Below are 13,095 nucleotides of genomic sequence, written 5' to 3'. Positions count from 1 at the left end.
AGAACCGGCCGTTCTGGGCGTTAATTTTGTGCGTGATTTGGGAGTTCGGAACGGGCCGTTCCGAATTCGGTACGGGCCGTTCTGGGCCAATCCGAAAGTCTATAAATAGGGGGTTGGGGGCCTTCAGGAGTTTTGGAGTTTTTAGAGAGAAGTTTTAGAGAGAAGGTCTCTGGGTCAGTGAGCTCCTTTCTCTCCCAAATTTCTCTGTTTGACTCCTTTTCTCCTCTAGATCACTAACTCCTTCTGACTTTTCTTGAAATTCAGATTAGAAAGCTTGTTTTGGAAGGACTGAAGTTCCGAGTTGAGCCTCGAGGGGAAATTATACTTTTGTTCAGTCTTTGGCTATCTGAGCCAATCTTCAGGTAAGGGAAGCTAGAATGTTTGTTATTTAAGTTGCATGTGAGTTTAGAAACTCAATTGATGCATGAAAGTTGAGGATCCATGGCTGGATCGGAGAATTCGCTAATTGTTCAAAGTCTTGGAAAAATGGGGGTTCTAGTGAATTTGATGCATCAGATGGGTGCATGTTGATTCTAAGTTTATTTAAGTTGTATGGAGTCTATGCATTGTATTTTGTGTGTGCATGTGGCTGGATTTGTTGGTGTGGATGAGAGTTTGTGAACTCTGTTATTGGAATTTAGGCCGGGCGCAGGTTGAATGCGCTAGGCGTGGATGAGTCTTGGGACTCTCAGGCTGGGATTAGGCTGGGCGAGCTCAGGCTACGCCGAGCGTGAATAAGTTTATGAATGAATTGATGCTTATGCATGTTTAAAGTTAAAGTTTTAGATCATGTATGTATGATATATGATGTATGGTGAGGTGTGATTCATATGTATGCTTTGTGATGATACGTATGAATGTTTGAATATGATATGACATGCGTATATGTTCATATGAGTATGATTGTTGATCATAATGGTGGGCAGACCATTATGATGTATGATGCATTATTGCATGTGATGTCTTATGACATGTGTATGATTGTTGATCATGATGGTGGGCAGACCATTATGATGTATGATGCATTATTGCATGTGATGTCTTATGACATGTGTATGATTGTTGATCATGATGGTGGGCAGACCATTATGATGTATGATGCATGATTGCATGTGATGCCTATGGCATGAGTCTAGCCTAGGACTTGAGGAGAGGAAAAATATTTTCGAACTAGAAGAGCTCACATAGAGTCTCTTGAGAGTGGTGCTTGGATAGACCACTGATATATGAGAGTGGTGCTCTGGGAGGCCACTGGATTTGGGAGAATGGTGCTCAGATAGGCCACTGGGTTGGATGAGTCTCCTCTAAGTCCTTAGCTAGTGTTGGAGCGGGGTATGAGGTCGAGGGTTATTCCCTTAACCAAGTACTCGGGAAGGTGCGTGGATCCTTGCGGATAGTCGGTGGGCGAACTCCACAATTGACTTGGTTAATGCATGCCAAGGTCGTGGTAAGCCCGTACCCAGCTGTGCTATACCTGACGGTGGATCTGGACTTCCAATTGTGTAAGTGACATCATCCGAGTAAACCCGAGGGAGGATTATATATCCTGTTTAGCTGTGACCGAGCGGGCGCATTGGGCGTGAAAACGGTTGGGGTGGTTTCGGTAGGATGGAATGTCACTTATACAGCTCTATTGTTGTGGAGATCTCCTAGGTGTATGCGTGACGACGCATTAGATGATTGATATGCATTGATATCTGTCATGAGATGCATTTATTGTATGATTATTAATATGATGAAGTGTGGTGTTTGACTTCATGATTGGTGGATTGTATTTTATGCATGAGTAGTATTGGATAGAGTGTATGGTGTGACTCTATGAATACGATTGTGTAATATAGATTATTATGATTCATTTGTGAATTCTAGCTTACCCTTCTGTTTCCATGTGGTGGAACTGCGATGATCATACTTGGTATGGGAGCAGATCAGGGCTAGCTTGGAGTCGAGGTGACCGCTGCGAGACGGGGAGTTTGATCCTCGTGTTAGGGTTACCATTTTGGGTAGCGATTTTTGTCTGTTTGACCGGCACTAGGAAATATTATTTTTGGGATGACTGTACATATATGGCATTTTATTTTGTATTTAAATAATTTGGTTATTTTTATTCTTATCTATACCTGTATGTATGAGTTATCCAATTTAATATTTTCCTTAGTTCACTAGTAGTAGTGCGATTCCACTAAGTGTAGAGACCATGGCGGGTCGTTACATTTCTCACTCTCACTTACTTCGATAAGTACTAGACGATAGTCTTGCAACTCCAGTATGGTTTTCTTCTCCTTCAGGTTCTTCGAGCTCTAAAGCGCTTAAGCATAGAAAAAAGTGTAAAAAAAAATTGATCAAAAAGCCTATCTTTAAAAAAAAATAAAACATAACTCCTTCCTAACCCATCAACTAAAATAATTAATTATAGTAACCAAAAATATTCCCTCAATAAATAAATAAATAATAAAACACTTAATTATAAAACCTTATAATATATATGTATCTATATAAAAATAATTAAAATAATTATCAAAATAACCCAATTATAACAAAGTATCATAATTAATAATTAACAAAATCTAATTTTACTAAAAAAAATCGAGGTGTTACAATTTTTCCCATCTTTTTTTGGAATTTTGTCCTTGAAATTACTTAAAGTAAACAAAAATGAATATGCTTCCCACATCTAACTTTCTAACTCCCATGTAACACTTTCTTTAATATTCCCTCCCTAAATGACCTTGACTAAAGGAATTTCCTTACCTGTCAGTTGTTTCATCCTTTTATTCTCAATCCTTAAAGAAATAGTTTCAAAGGTGAGGTTATCCTTCAACTGAATGTTGTCAAACTCAACAATATGGGATGAGTCTTGAATGTGTTTTCTAAGCTGGGAAACATGAAAGACATCATGTAAGTTTGGAAGAGGCGATAGTAAGGCAATTTGATAAGCTACATCACCAATCCTTTTAAGGATTTGGTAAGGACCAATGAAATATGGAGTAAGTTCGTGGGACTTAAGTGTTGTACCAACTCCAGTCCAAGGAGTTACCTTTAGGAATACATGATTTCCCTCTTTAAACTCAAGGCCTTTTCTTTTCTTATAATAGTAACTCTTGTGCCTACTTTGGACTATCCTCATTCTATCTCGGATTAATCTCACCTTTTTAATGGTTTGCTGAACTACTTCAGGTCCTAACATGGAACTCTCCCCGAGTTTTGCCCAACATAAGGTGTTCTACATTTTCTACCATAAAATGCTTCATAAGGTGCCATCCCAATACTGGAATGGTACCTATTGTTATAGGTGAACTCCATCAAAGGTAGAAAACTATCCCAAATACCCCCATGTTCTAGGACACAAGCTCTTAACATTTTTTCTAAATACTGTATAGTTTTCTCAATTTGGTCATCTGTTTAAGGGTGATATGCTGAACTCAACCTAAGATCTGTACCTAAAGCATTGTGCAAACTTTCCCAAAATCTAGGGTCTCTATAAAAAACTATGCCAGTTGGAACCCCATGCAACCTCATAATTTCACCTATGTATAACTTGGTTAATCTCTCCCAAGGGTATCTAATGTTGATAGGGATAAAGTGAGCAAACTTCATTAGTTTAACCACTATAACCCAGATGGAATCTAGATTCTTTGTGGTTCTAGGTAACCTAACCACAAAGTCCACGAAGATCCTTTTCTTAAAGTTTTGGTACATCTTAGTGGCTCCTAGATGGATACTAAGGTTACTCATATGACATTTTTTAAGGATCATCTTCTTAAACTCAGGTATGCGAGGTGCACATAACCTATCCTTAAGCCTCAACACCCCATCTACACCCACTCTAAACTCACTATCTTTACCTAAATTTAACTTCTCTAGCTGACTTAATAGAAAATGATCTACCTTTTGGCTCTCTCTAATCTCATCTATTAAGTTATTGGTCACTCTCAAGTTTCCTAATCTAATTCTCTTAGGAGTCAACTCATAAACCAAGCTAAGGTCTCTAAACTCCTCTAATATGTTAAGCTCTCTAACCATCAAAGCAGATACCTGGAGGAATTTCCTACTTCATGTGTCAACCACCACATTGACTTTACCAAGGTGATAGCTAAGCTCACAATCATACTCCTTAAGGAATTCTATCCATGTCCTTTGTCTCATATTAAGCTCATTCTGGTCAAAAAGGTACTTAAGGCTCTTATGGTCGCTAAACACCTAAAACCTTGATCCAAACAAGTAGTGCCGTCATAACTTCAACACAAAAACTATGACAGCTAACTCTAGGTCATGGGTAGGATAATTCTATTCATGGATTATCAAATGCCTAGATGCATTGGCTACTTACTACCTTCCCCTTCTGCATAAACACTCCTCCTATACCTATTTTAGAAGTGTCACAATACACTATAAAGGTTTCACTAGGGTCAAGTAATATTAACACAAGTGCACTAGTCAATCTTCTCTTAAGCTCTTAAAAGCTCTCCTCACACTTAGTGTCCCACATGAAAGGTTGGTTCTTCTTAGTTAACTTAATTTAAGGTAGGGCTAATCTAGAAAAATTCTCTATAAACTGCCTATAGTAACCAACTAATCTTACAAAACTCCTAATCTCAAAATTGACTTAAGTGCCCTCCACTCAAGTACAACTTCTACCTTAGAAAGATCTACAATTATTCCTCCCTAAAAAATCACATGTTCTAAGAAGCTAACACTATTCGATCAAAACTCACACTTTGTCAACTTAGCATATCACTGCTTATCCTTAAGGGTTTGTAACACTATCCTAAGATGCTCGATATGTTTTTCCTTAGTCTTAGAGTATATGAGGATGTCATCTAAGAAGAATACTACAAACCTATCAAGGTATGGGTGAAAGATACTATTCATGTAGTCCATGAATACTCCGAGTACATTAGTCACACCAAAATGCATAACTAAATACTCATAGTTCCCATATCAAATCCTAAAAGTAGTCTTTGGAATATCTTTAGACTTTACTCGTATCCGATGGTAACATGTTCTTAAATCTATCTTACTTAAACACATAAGCTCTAACTGGTTGTCCACAAGGTCATCTATCCTAGGCAAGGGATATCTATTCTTAATGGTAACGTTGTTAAGCTAACGGTAGTCTACACACAACCTCATGCTCCCATACTTTTTCTTTACTAATAGTACAGGCGCTCCCTAGGGTGATACACTCGGCCTAATGAACTGTTTCTCTTGAAGCTCTGCTATTTGTTTCTTAAGCTCAACTAACTTCTTAAGGGACATCCTATAAGGTACTATAAATATGTTTGCATTACCAGGAACTAAGTCTATAGAAAAATTTGACTCTCTCTTAGGGGGTAACCTAACATATTCTTAGGAAAAACCTCAGGGCTCATCACTTACTGAAGGAATACCACTAAGCTCATTATTATTCCGAAGTTTTAAACATGTAAGGATCATGTATACCTTTTCATTTCTTATAAAAAAGTTTTTATTTTATTGGCACTAAATTTTTTTACATTCTTACTCTCACCTAAAGAAATTGATTTTTCAAAGCAGTTTAGTAGGACATGGTTGGAAAATGACTAGTCCATTCCAAGAACGATGTCTAATTGACAAAGAGGCAAGCAACTCAAGTCAACTAAAAATTGCTTTTCAGAAAATATCAATGGGATAGTTTAAACAAATATTAAAAGTAGTTATGGGACCATTAATGGGAGTCTCCACAACCAAATCGTATTTCAAGCAAGACACAAATAATTAATCTTTTTGACACAAGCAAGAGAAATAAAAGAATGGGTTGCACCATAATCAAATAATACAACAAAAAGGTTGTTCAGCTATGAAACATATACCTTGTATTAGATTCTCAATCTGAATAGCTTTAGCACCACTAAGAATAAATACTCTTCCTAAAACCTTTGAATGCTCAGATTAAGAACTAGTTCCAACTAGACATGGCTTCGATGGCTGTAGAAACTAAGTATTGATGTGGCCTTTATCATTGTAGTTGAAATAGATGATATCTTTGTCAAGATAGTTGTAGTGTTCATGCTCACATTGTCCATACTTCTTACATCTACTAGCTGGTGTAGAAACAAAGCCTCCTACACTAGCAACACCATTCATAGAAAAACCTTTAACAACAAACTTACTTCCATTGTGTTTGATATGATTCCCTTGAAACTTGGTAGGAGCGGAGTAAGGCTTATTCCTACTCTGACCACCAAATCTCCCATCACAAACAGGACCACCTCCTTTATAGAAAGTAGCACACGCATGGTTATGACAATAATAGATTCTACACTTGTTGGCAAACATCAGGTAGTGGTAAATCTCTTGATAGTTAATTGTTGTCTTCACCTCATGATGGAGACCATTCAAAAACTTGATGCACTTCACCTTTTAACCAACCTCACCATGGTAGTGACAGTAGTAATGGACTTACTCATCAAACTTGGTAGCATACTCAACCACTATACTATCTCCTTGCTTCAACTCCAGAAACTTCACATTATATCAAGATCTAAGGTAAGACATCATATAATTCATACATGGTTTATACACAAGTATCATACATCTCAAACCAATAAATATGACTTATCTCAAGTAATAAAAGTGATAAAAGGAAGAAAAAACAAGGAGAGAATGAGAAAAAAGAGCATCAACATGAGTTACAACTATGATGTTGGTCACGCCTGTGACTGGCTTGGCGAGAATCTAAGGAAGGGTAAAAATTCGAACACGTCAAGGTTGTGACTTATCGGTCACATCCATGATGGAATCTGAAAGTGCAATGTTTAACTCTTTGAACCCCGAAACTCTTCCCATCACCAAAATTTATCAAAAATAACTAAGAGTGAACACTCAATAGGTAGAAAAGTTCTAAAGGACAAGTTATATTACAAAAAACACACATTATACACACCAATTACATACTCATACTATCCATTCACATAATAACTATTTAGGGTTCCTACGGAAACCCACAAACAATCCAAAACATGTGATTATAGATCAAAACACAAAATTAAAGGCATATTCATATACATAACAACAATTAGAACATCAAAGAGCAATGGAGAAAATAAAGACACATTTTTGGGAAAAACCCTCACACATAAAACATGCAACAAAAAATTGATTAGGGCTAATCACACTATCTACCATACAATTCTACCCTTAGAACGAAGTTTCTTACTCCCCTTTGTCTCAATATATAAGTATTAGACAGCGGTCTTGCAACTCCAAGGTGGTTTCCTTTTCTTTTTTTTAGGTTCTCAGGACTCTGAAACGTGTAAGCGTAGAAGATAACATAAAAAGAAACTGATTAAAAAACCTCCCCTTTATAGAAAAAAACATAACTCCTCCTTAACCCATAAGTTAAAACAATTAACAATAGTTACAAAAAATTCTTCTCTCAATTAATAAATAAATAATGAAACACTTAATTATAAAACTTTATAATATATACATACCTATATAAAAATGATTAAAATAATTATTTAAATAACTGAATTAATTATAATAAAGTATGATAACTAATAATTAACAAAAATATAATTTTACTAGAAAAATTGAGGTGTTACATGCACACCTTTTTTTTTTTTTTTTTTTCTTTTTTTAATATTTTGTTTATATAGTGGAAAACGATTATGTAGATTTTACTTAGGAATGTCAACAAGATAGAATGTTATGGATAGTAGTCTCTCATTATTCTTTCTGTCAAATAAAATATTTGTCTCGAACTCATATTCTAAATACTTTTATGGGTGCTTGTGATTGTTATTTATTTATTTATTTATTTAAATATTTGTAGATATTTACTAAAAAATAAAACTTAAAATTTAAAGTTTAATTTTAATTTCCATGAATTTCAAAGTTTGATTTTAGTCATTAATTCAAATAATATTGCTTATACCACTTATTCACTAACACTTTGAACTCACCACATTGTTTATACCATTATTAAAAATAAAGGTGAGTGTGAAATGGGATCCAATAGGGAAAGGAAAAGACTAAGCAAACTAATTTATCAATTTAATATATGATGTATAGTTAAATTGTACAAGGTACATTTAAGTGCTAGCTAGATTAGGTAGTCACCAAATAACCTATATTGCTCCAATTTGGAGACGTGGTTGTGCCACAACGTCTACTCTAGTGGCCTCACTATATAGAAACAAAAAATCGGGTTGGATGATTCCTTTAGACAGAGGTTGTCAATCCTTCATGTTGGCAATTTTGTTATTACTCCTCAACCCTTGCCTTTTAGATCTTATTATAGACCATTAGTTCAATGATAATTGCTTAGATATTTGAAGCATGATCGATGTTATACATAGGTATGGCAATGGGCAGGGCAAGGACACATAGTAGCCCTCTGCCCTTACCCTACTAGACAAAAATATTTCTCGTACTTGATCCATATCAATTTATTATCTTGGTAGATTTTATTTAAAAATACCCATATGTATGAAATTTTTTGTCATTCATAGTCATGCACTATCATTTCAATTTGTTGTTAAATGATCAAAGGGATGGCCAGTGCAATTTCCAGCGTTGGGTCTGTTGAATGACTAGATGACCTAAGCTTTCTTTCATTATCCTTATTATCTTCCAATTTGAAATGAAGGAAAGGTGTGACTGATCCAACTATAAAGGTACGGATAGGAATAATAACAATAATTGAGTTTTGATAGATTTTGTTGTCAAAGGTATTGGATCCATATATGAAATCCTTGTCCAAACCTATTTGCATACGCTAAGGATGATCTAACAGAAATGAATAACGAAGCTTGGTGTATAAGAAATTGGGATCCCCTTATTTTGTCACGAATTTCCTTTTCTTGCTTAAAACTATGAACTTATTTTATTTTATTTTTATTTTTTACAGACCTTTAATCTATTTCCATGATATTGAGCCTATTTAGATTTGTCAAATGGGTCTAGCCCACTCTCCAAAGCCCTACCCCACATGGGCCAAAGGACCAAAAACCCACTTATAAAAAGGCTTTGGCTGGTGATAAACACACCTCCATTTTTATATAAATACACCCCTTTTTTTTTTTTTAAATATATGAAATCCCTAAACTATCCTTATTTGCACCTCTTTTTTTTTTTTTTTTTTTTTTTTTTTTTTTTTTCCTCCGAGCACCTCTCTTCTTCTTCCTCTTCCGTGCACCTCTCTTTTTTTTCCTCCTTCGCACGCACACCTCTCTTCTTGTTTCTCTTCCGCACGCGCACCTCTCTTCTTCTTTCTCCTCCGCACACCTCTCTTCTTTTTTCTCCTCCGCGCACCTCCCTTCTTCTCTTCTTCGTCACTTTCTTCTCCAAACCATTAGAACTTGTTTTTAGTACAATTATTATATTTTTTTATCTCTCATTAGAACTTTCTTCTCATTATTTTTTGATCATATGCCTGTTAAAGATACCGTGTCATGGAACACGATGATTTCTGGGTTTTTAAGGAGAAGGGATTTTGACGCGGGTTTTAGGTTCTTTAAGCAAATGGGTAGGTCAAAGGCAGTGTGTTGTCGATTTGACAAAGCAACACTGACTACAATGTTGTCAGCTTGTGATGGACTGGAATTCTCTGATGTGACCAAAATGATTCATGGTTTGGTGTTTGTTGGTGGCTTTGAGAGGGAAATTACAGTGGGCAACGCTCTTGTGACATCGTATTTTAAATGTGGGTGTTTTAGTCAAGGTAGGCAGGTTTTTTATGAGATGCTTGAGAGGAATGTTGTGACTTGGACGGCAGTGATTTCTGGCCTCGCGCAAAATGAGTTTTATGAGGATGGTTTGAGATTGTTCCATCAAATGCGTTGCGGGTCGGTGAGTCCTAATTCTTTGACATATTTGAGTGCACTCATGGCTTGTTTTGGTTTACAAGCGTTATTGGAAGGTAGTAAAATTCATGGCTTGCTATGGAAATTGGGAATGCAGTCGGATTTATGCATTGAAAGTGCTTTGATGGATTTGTATTCGAAGTGTGGAAGTTTAGAAGCTGAAAACAAGTTCTAATGGTTTGGAGAAGAACGTGACGAAGAAGAGAAGAAGGAAGGTGCGCGGAGGAGAAAGAAGAAGAGAGGTGCGCATGCGGAGGAGGAAAAAAAAAGAGAGGTGCGCGGAAGAAGAAGAGAGTTACAAATAAGGGTAGTCTAGGAATTTCATATATTTAAAAAAAAAATGGGGTGTATTTATATAAAAATGGAGGTGTGTTTATCACCAGCCAAAGGCTTTTAGGACCAAAAGGCCCATAAAGCCCTTAGGGCTAGGACTAGCCCATGGACCATTTTTTTTTTCATAAAATAATAAATTAACTATTAAAAAATTATAATAATTCATTGTATGAACTAACTTACTCCATGCACTAATTAGTCTATTTTAAGGACTAACTTTCAATTTTTTTTTAAAAAATATTTAAATTAAGAAATTTATTTTAAAATAAAAATTATATTTTAACCAACATTAATATTTAAAAAGTTATTATTTTAACCAAAATTAAGATAACCACATTTTCTGTACAATTAAAAACATCAACTAACATAGAATGATCATCAATTAATTAATAATTACATTTAGAATTGTTCAAAGATGGAAATTGTGCAATTAACTAACATAGCTCACGCAAGTTACCAAAATTAGCTAACATAGCTTATACCAATTAAACAGATTAAAAAATTTTAAAAAATTTTAAAAAATTTAAAGATCGAACTATAACGTTGATCTTGCATATCAATTAGTTATATTATTTTAAATAATTAGTATAATTTTTAAATTCTTGTAAATTTACATTATATTTAAAAATCTTGTAAAATTTCTTAATTTGATAGTTGGGAGATGAAAGACATATGATAGTTTGTAAAATGAGCTTAAACTTTTATATATTGTTAGAGTAAACAAATTTATACTATCGATTAAAAATTATATTAAATAATAAATATAATTTTTCAAGTAATTTTTATAAAAATAAAATTTTTTTATCATAAATTATAATATATGATCAAATGAAAATATAAAAAAAATCTTATTTAAAATCACATTGCATTTCAAAACCTTGTATTTTATTTTAAGTGATTAATTTGGTTAAAATATATTATTTATTTGGTTAAAATTAATGAAATGCCAGTTTATTATTTATATATAAAATAAAATAAAAAATAACGTTAAAGTCAAATTTTTTTTGCTTTTGACTTTCGTGTGTTTTTTAAAATAAAATAAACAAAATTTCATATGATAAAATCAAATAAAAATATTCAAACGAAAATAAAATAAAAGGTGCAAAAACATGAAAAATTAGAAATTATGTCAAAAAGATAAAAGTTATTGGTTTATGTTGTTCTTGCCCACGAAGAAAGAAAAAGTTCAATATTTGGTGATTTTGTGCCAAGAGATTGATCTAATTAATTTGCATAATTTTTAGAATTGAACTATTGAACCTTGAGCTAGTACTTAAATAAGTTTAATGATTGATCTGATTTTCAAAATATTGTAAAAAATGATATAAATCCATACTTAAAAAATTATATAACATCATACGTTATTTATAAAAAAATTTATGTAGAGTTAAATTATTATATAAAATAAATAAATAAAGAAAATTAAGTTAGTAAGAATTTTTCTTGTTAATTTTGTTAGAAAAAAAAAAAATAATGTGACAAGTGGGGGGCTAAGCCCCTTGAGGCCTTGGCCCCAACTCCTTTTTATTTGGGATTTTGTGTGTTGGGAGCTTTAAGCCCATCCATTAAGCAAGACTAAAATAAATAGGACTTTTATGGGAGGGGACATGGGCTAAATTAACACCTCTAAACCCATCTTTACTAGTTGTCAACGACTATTAACTATGAGAATGATTCAACTTCTACGACTTGTATTTAGTCCTAATAAGAGTGCATTCAAAATAATATGATAGATAATTTGTTAATAACATTTTTCAATTAAAAATGTTTGTTAGATGAATGTGAAAATGGATGAAGAAGATATTATAGATTTAAAAATAACTAAAATAAGATAACAATTAAGGATTAAAATCAAACCAAGTTTTATGAGAACTAAAAGCAAACTTTGAATTTTGCAAGGATTAAAATCAAACATATATATAAATTTTATAGGGACTAAAATCAAAATTTTAAAAAAATTTCTCTTGTTTAATGTGTTGTTATACTAGTGTATGACGTGTTAGATTGTTATATGTCACATTTGATGTGACGTGTAACATTATTGTCATGTCATTATCAATTAATGTTTAATTGATTGTAAGAAAAAAATTATTCTTCACTAATATATTTTATTTTGATCATACTATTACGCATCTCTCATATTGAAGACTTAATATCTTGAACATGAAATTTGTAAGATTGAACTTTTGCGAGTGATCCAATAACAACAAATGACTTGATAAATCTAATAATAATCATTAGGATGCACTATGATACATATTACAAAATAGATTTTTGGGTTTTATTTAGCCTTAAAAAAATAATTTTTTAATGTGAGAATTGTATCCTATATTTATATATATATTATTAAAATTACCAATTATGAATTTTTGTTATGAAATCAATATAAATAATGTAGTATTTCTTAATTCGAATATTATATAAAATTGAATTAGAATATATATTAGTTCTATCATTTATTTTGAATGAGAATATAGACTTATATTATTAATTCGAATGTTTAAATTATAAAAATCATATTAGTCATAATTTCCTTAATTACTATTGTGAGGACCTTATTTTTTTTTCATTTCCCATTTTCACCCTTACATTTTTCTTCTCTCTCAGCCTCACTCACCCTTCCCCGCACAACTCATTTTCTCTCCAAAATACTCATTTCTCCTTTTCTCTCTTTTGCTGGTGGCGATTCTTGGCAGTTGAAGGTGCTTAGGGGGTGTGAACTGATTTCCTCCAGCTGATTTCTTCTCCGTTCACTTTCAAGCTTCTCTTCTCCTTCATTCTTTTCCACCCGAAGCTCGGAATCTTAGGCCGAGGTAAGGGAAGCTAGTAATTTTGCTTCTTTTTCACTGTTCTTGACTGTGGACGAGTTCTATAAATTCGTTAGATGTTTGTTGGTGTCTGATTCATGGCTGGATTTGAAAGAAAGCTTGTCTTC

At 33.4% G+C, this 13,095-nt stretch overlaps 2 protein-coding genes and 1 pseudogene across 2 annotated transcripts; 1 reads left to right on the top strand and 2 right to left on the bottom strand.

Annotated features, from left to right (window-relative positions):
- Window positions 1-2,223: 2,223 nt before the first annotated feature.
- LOC145954391 (uncharacterized) lies at window positions 2,224-3,127 on the bottom strand. The gene is made up of 2 exons (XM_083068481.1): window positions 2,752-3,127; window positions 2,224-2,300 (listed from the first exon to the last, which is right to left on the bottom strand). Exons 1-2 carry the CDS (start codon window positions 3,125-3,127, stop codon window positions 2,224-2,226), a joined length of 453 nt encoding a protein of 150 aa, XP_082924607.1.
- A 275-nt stretch (window positions 3,128-3,402) lies between these two features.
- On the bottom strand, window positions 3,403-4,023 carry LOC145954387 (uncharacterized). Its single transcript, XM_083068476.1, has one exon. It carries the CDS (start codon window positions 4,021-4,023, stop codon window positions 3,403-3,405), a length of 621 nt encoding a protein of 206 aa, XP_082924602.1.
- Window positions 4,024-9,393: 5,370 nt separating this feature from the next.
- LOC145954380 (pentatricopeptide repeat-containing protein At3g05340 pseudogene) lies at window positions 9,394-10,002 on the top strand (annotated as a pseudogene).
- Window positions 10,003-13,095: the final 3,093 nt, after the last annotated feature.

This window comes from Cajanus cajan, chromosome 1 (assembly GCF_000230855.2).
Source record: "Cajanus cajan strain Asha chromosome 1, NIPB_CcT2T_4, whole genome shotgun sequence".
Taxonomy (NCBI): Eukaryota; Viridiplantae; Streptophyta; class Magnoliopsida; order Fabales; family Fabaceae; genus Cajanus; species Cajanus cajan.
Note: the sequence above shows the minus strand (reverse complement) of the source record. Positions and strands in the feature narration are given on the sequence as shown.

Bases quoted from the DNA above. Each gene is read 5' to 3' on its own strand.
- LOC145954387 (XM_083068476.1), bottom strand. From the start codon at position 4,023: ATGGTTAGAGAGCTTAACATATTAGAGGAGTTTAGAGACCTTAGCTTG.
- LOC145954391 (XM_083068481.1), bottom strand. From the start codon at position 3,127: ATGAGGATAGTCCAAAGTAGGCACAAGAGTTACTATTATAAGAAAAGA. The intron at 2,301-2,751 runs GTAAGGAAATTC...TAAGCGCTTTAG, and splicing joins AAGGATGAAACAACTGACAG to AGCTCGAAGAACCTGAAGGA.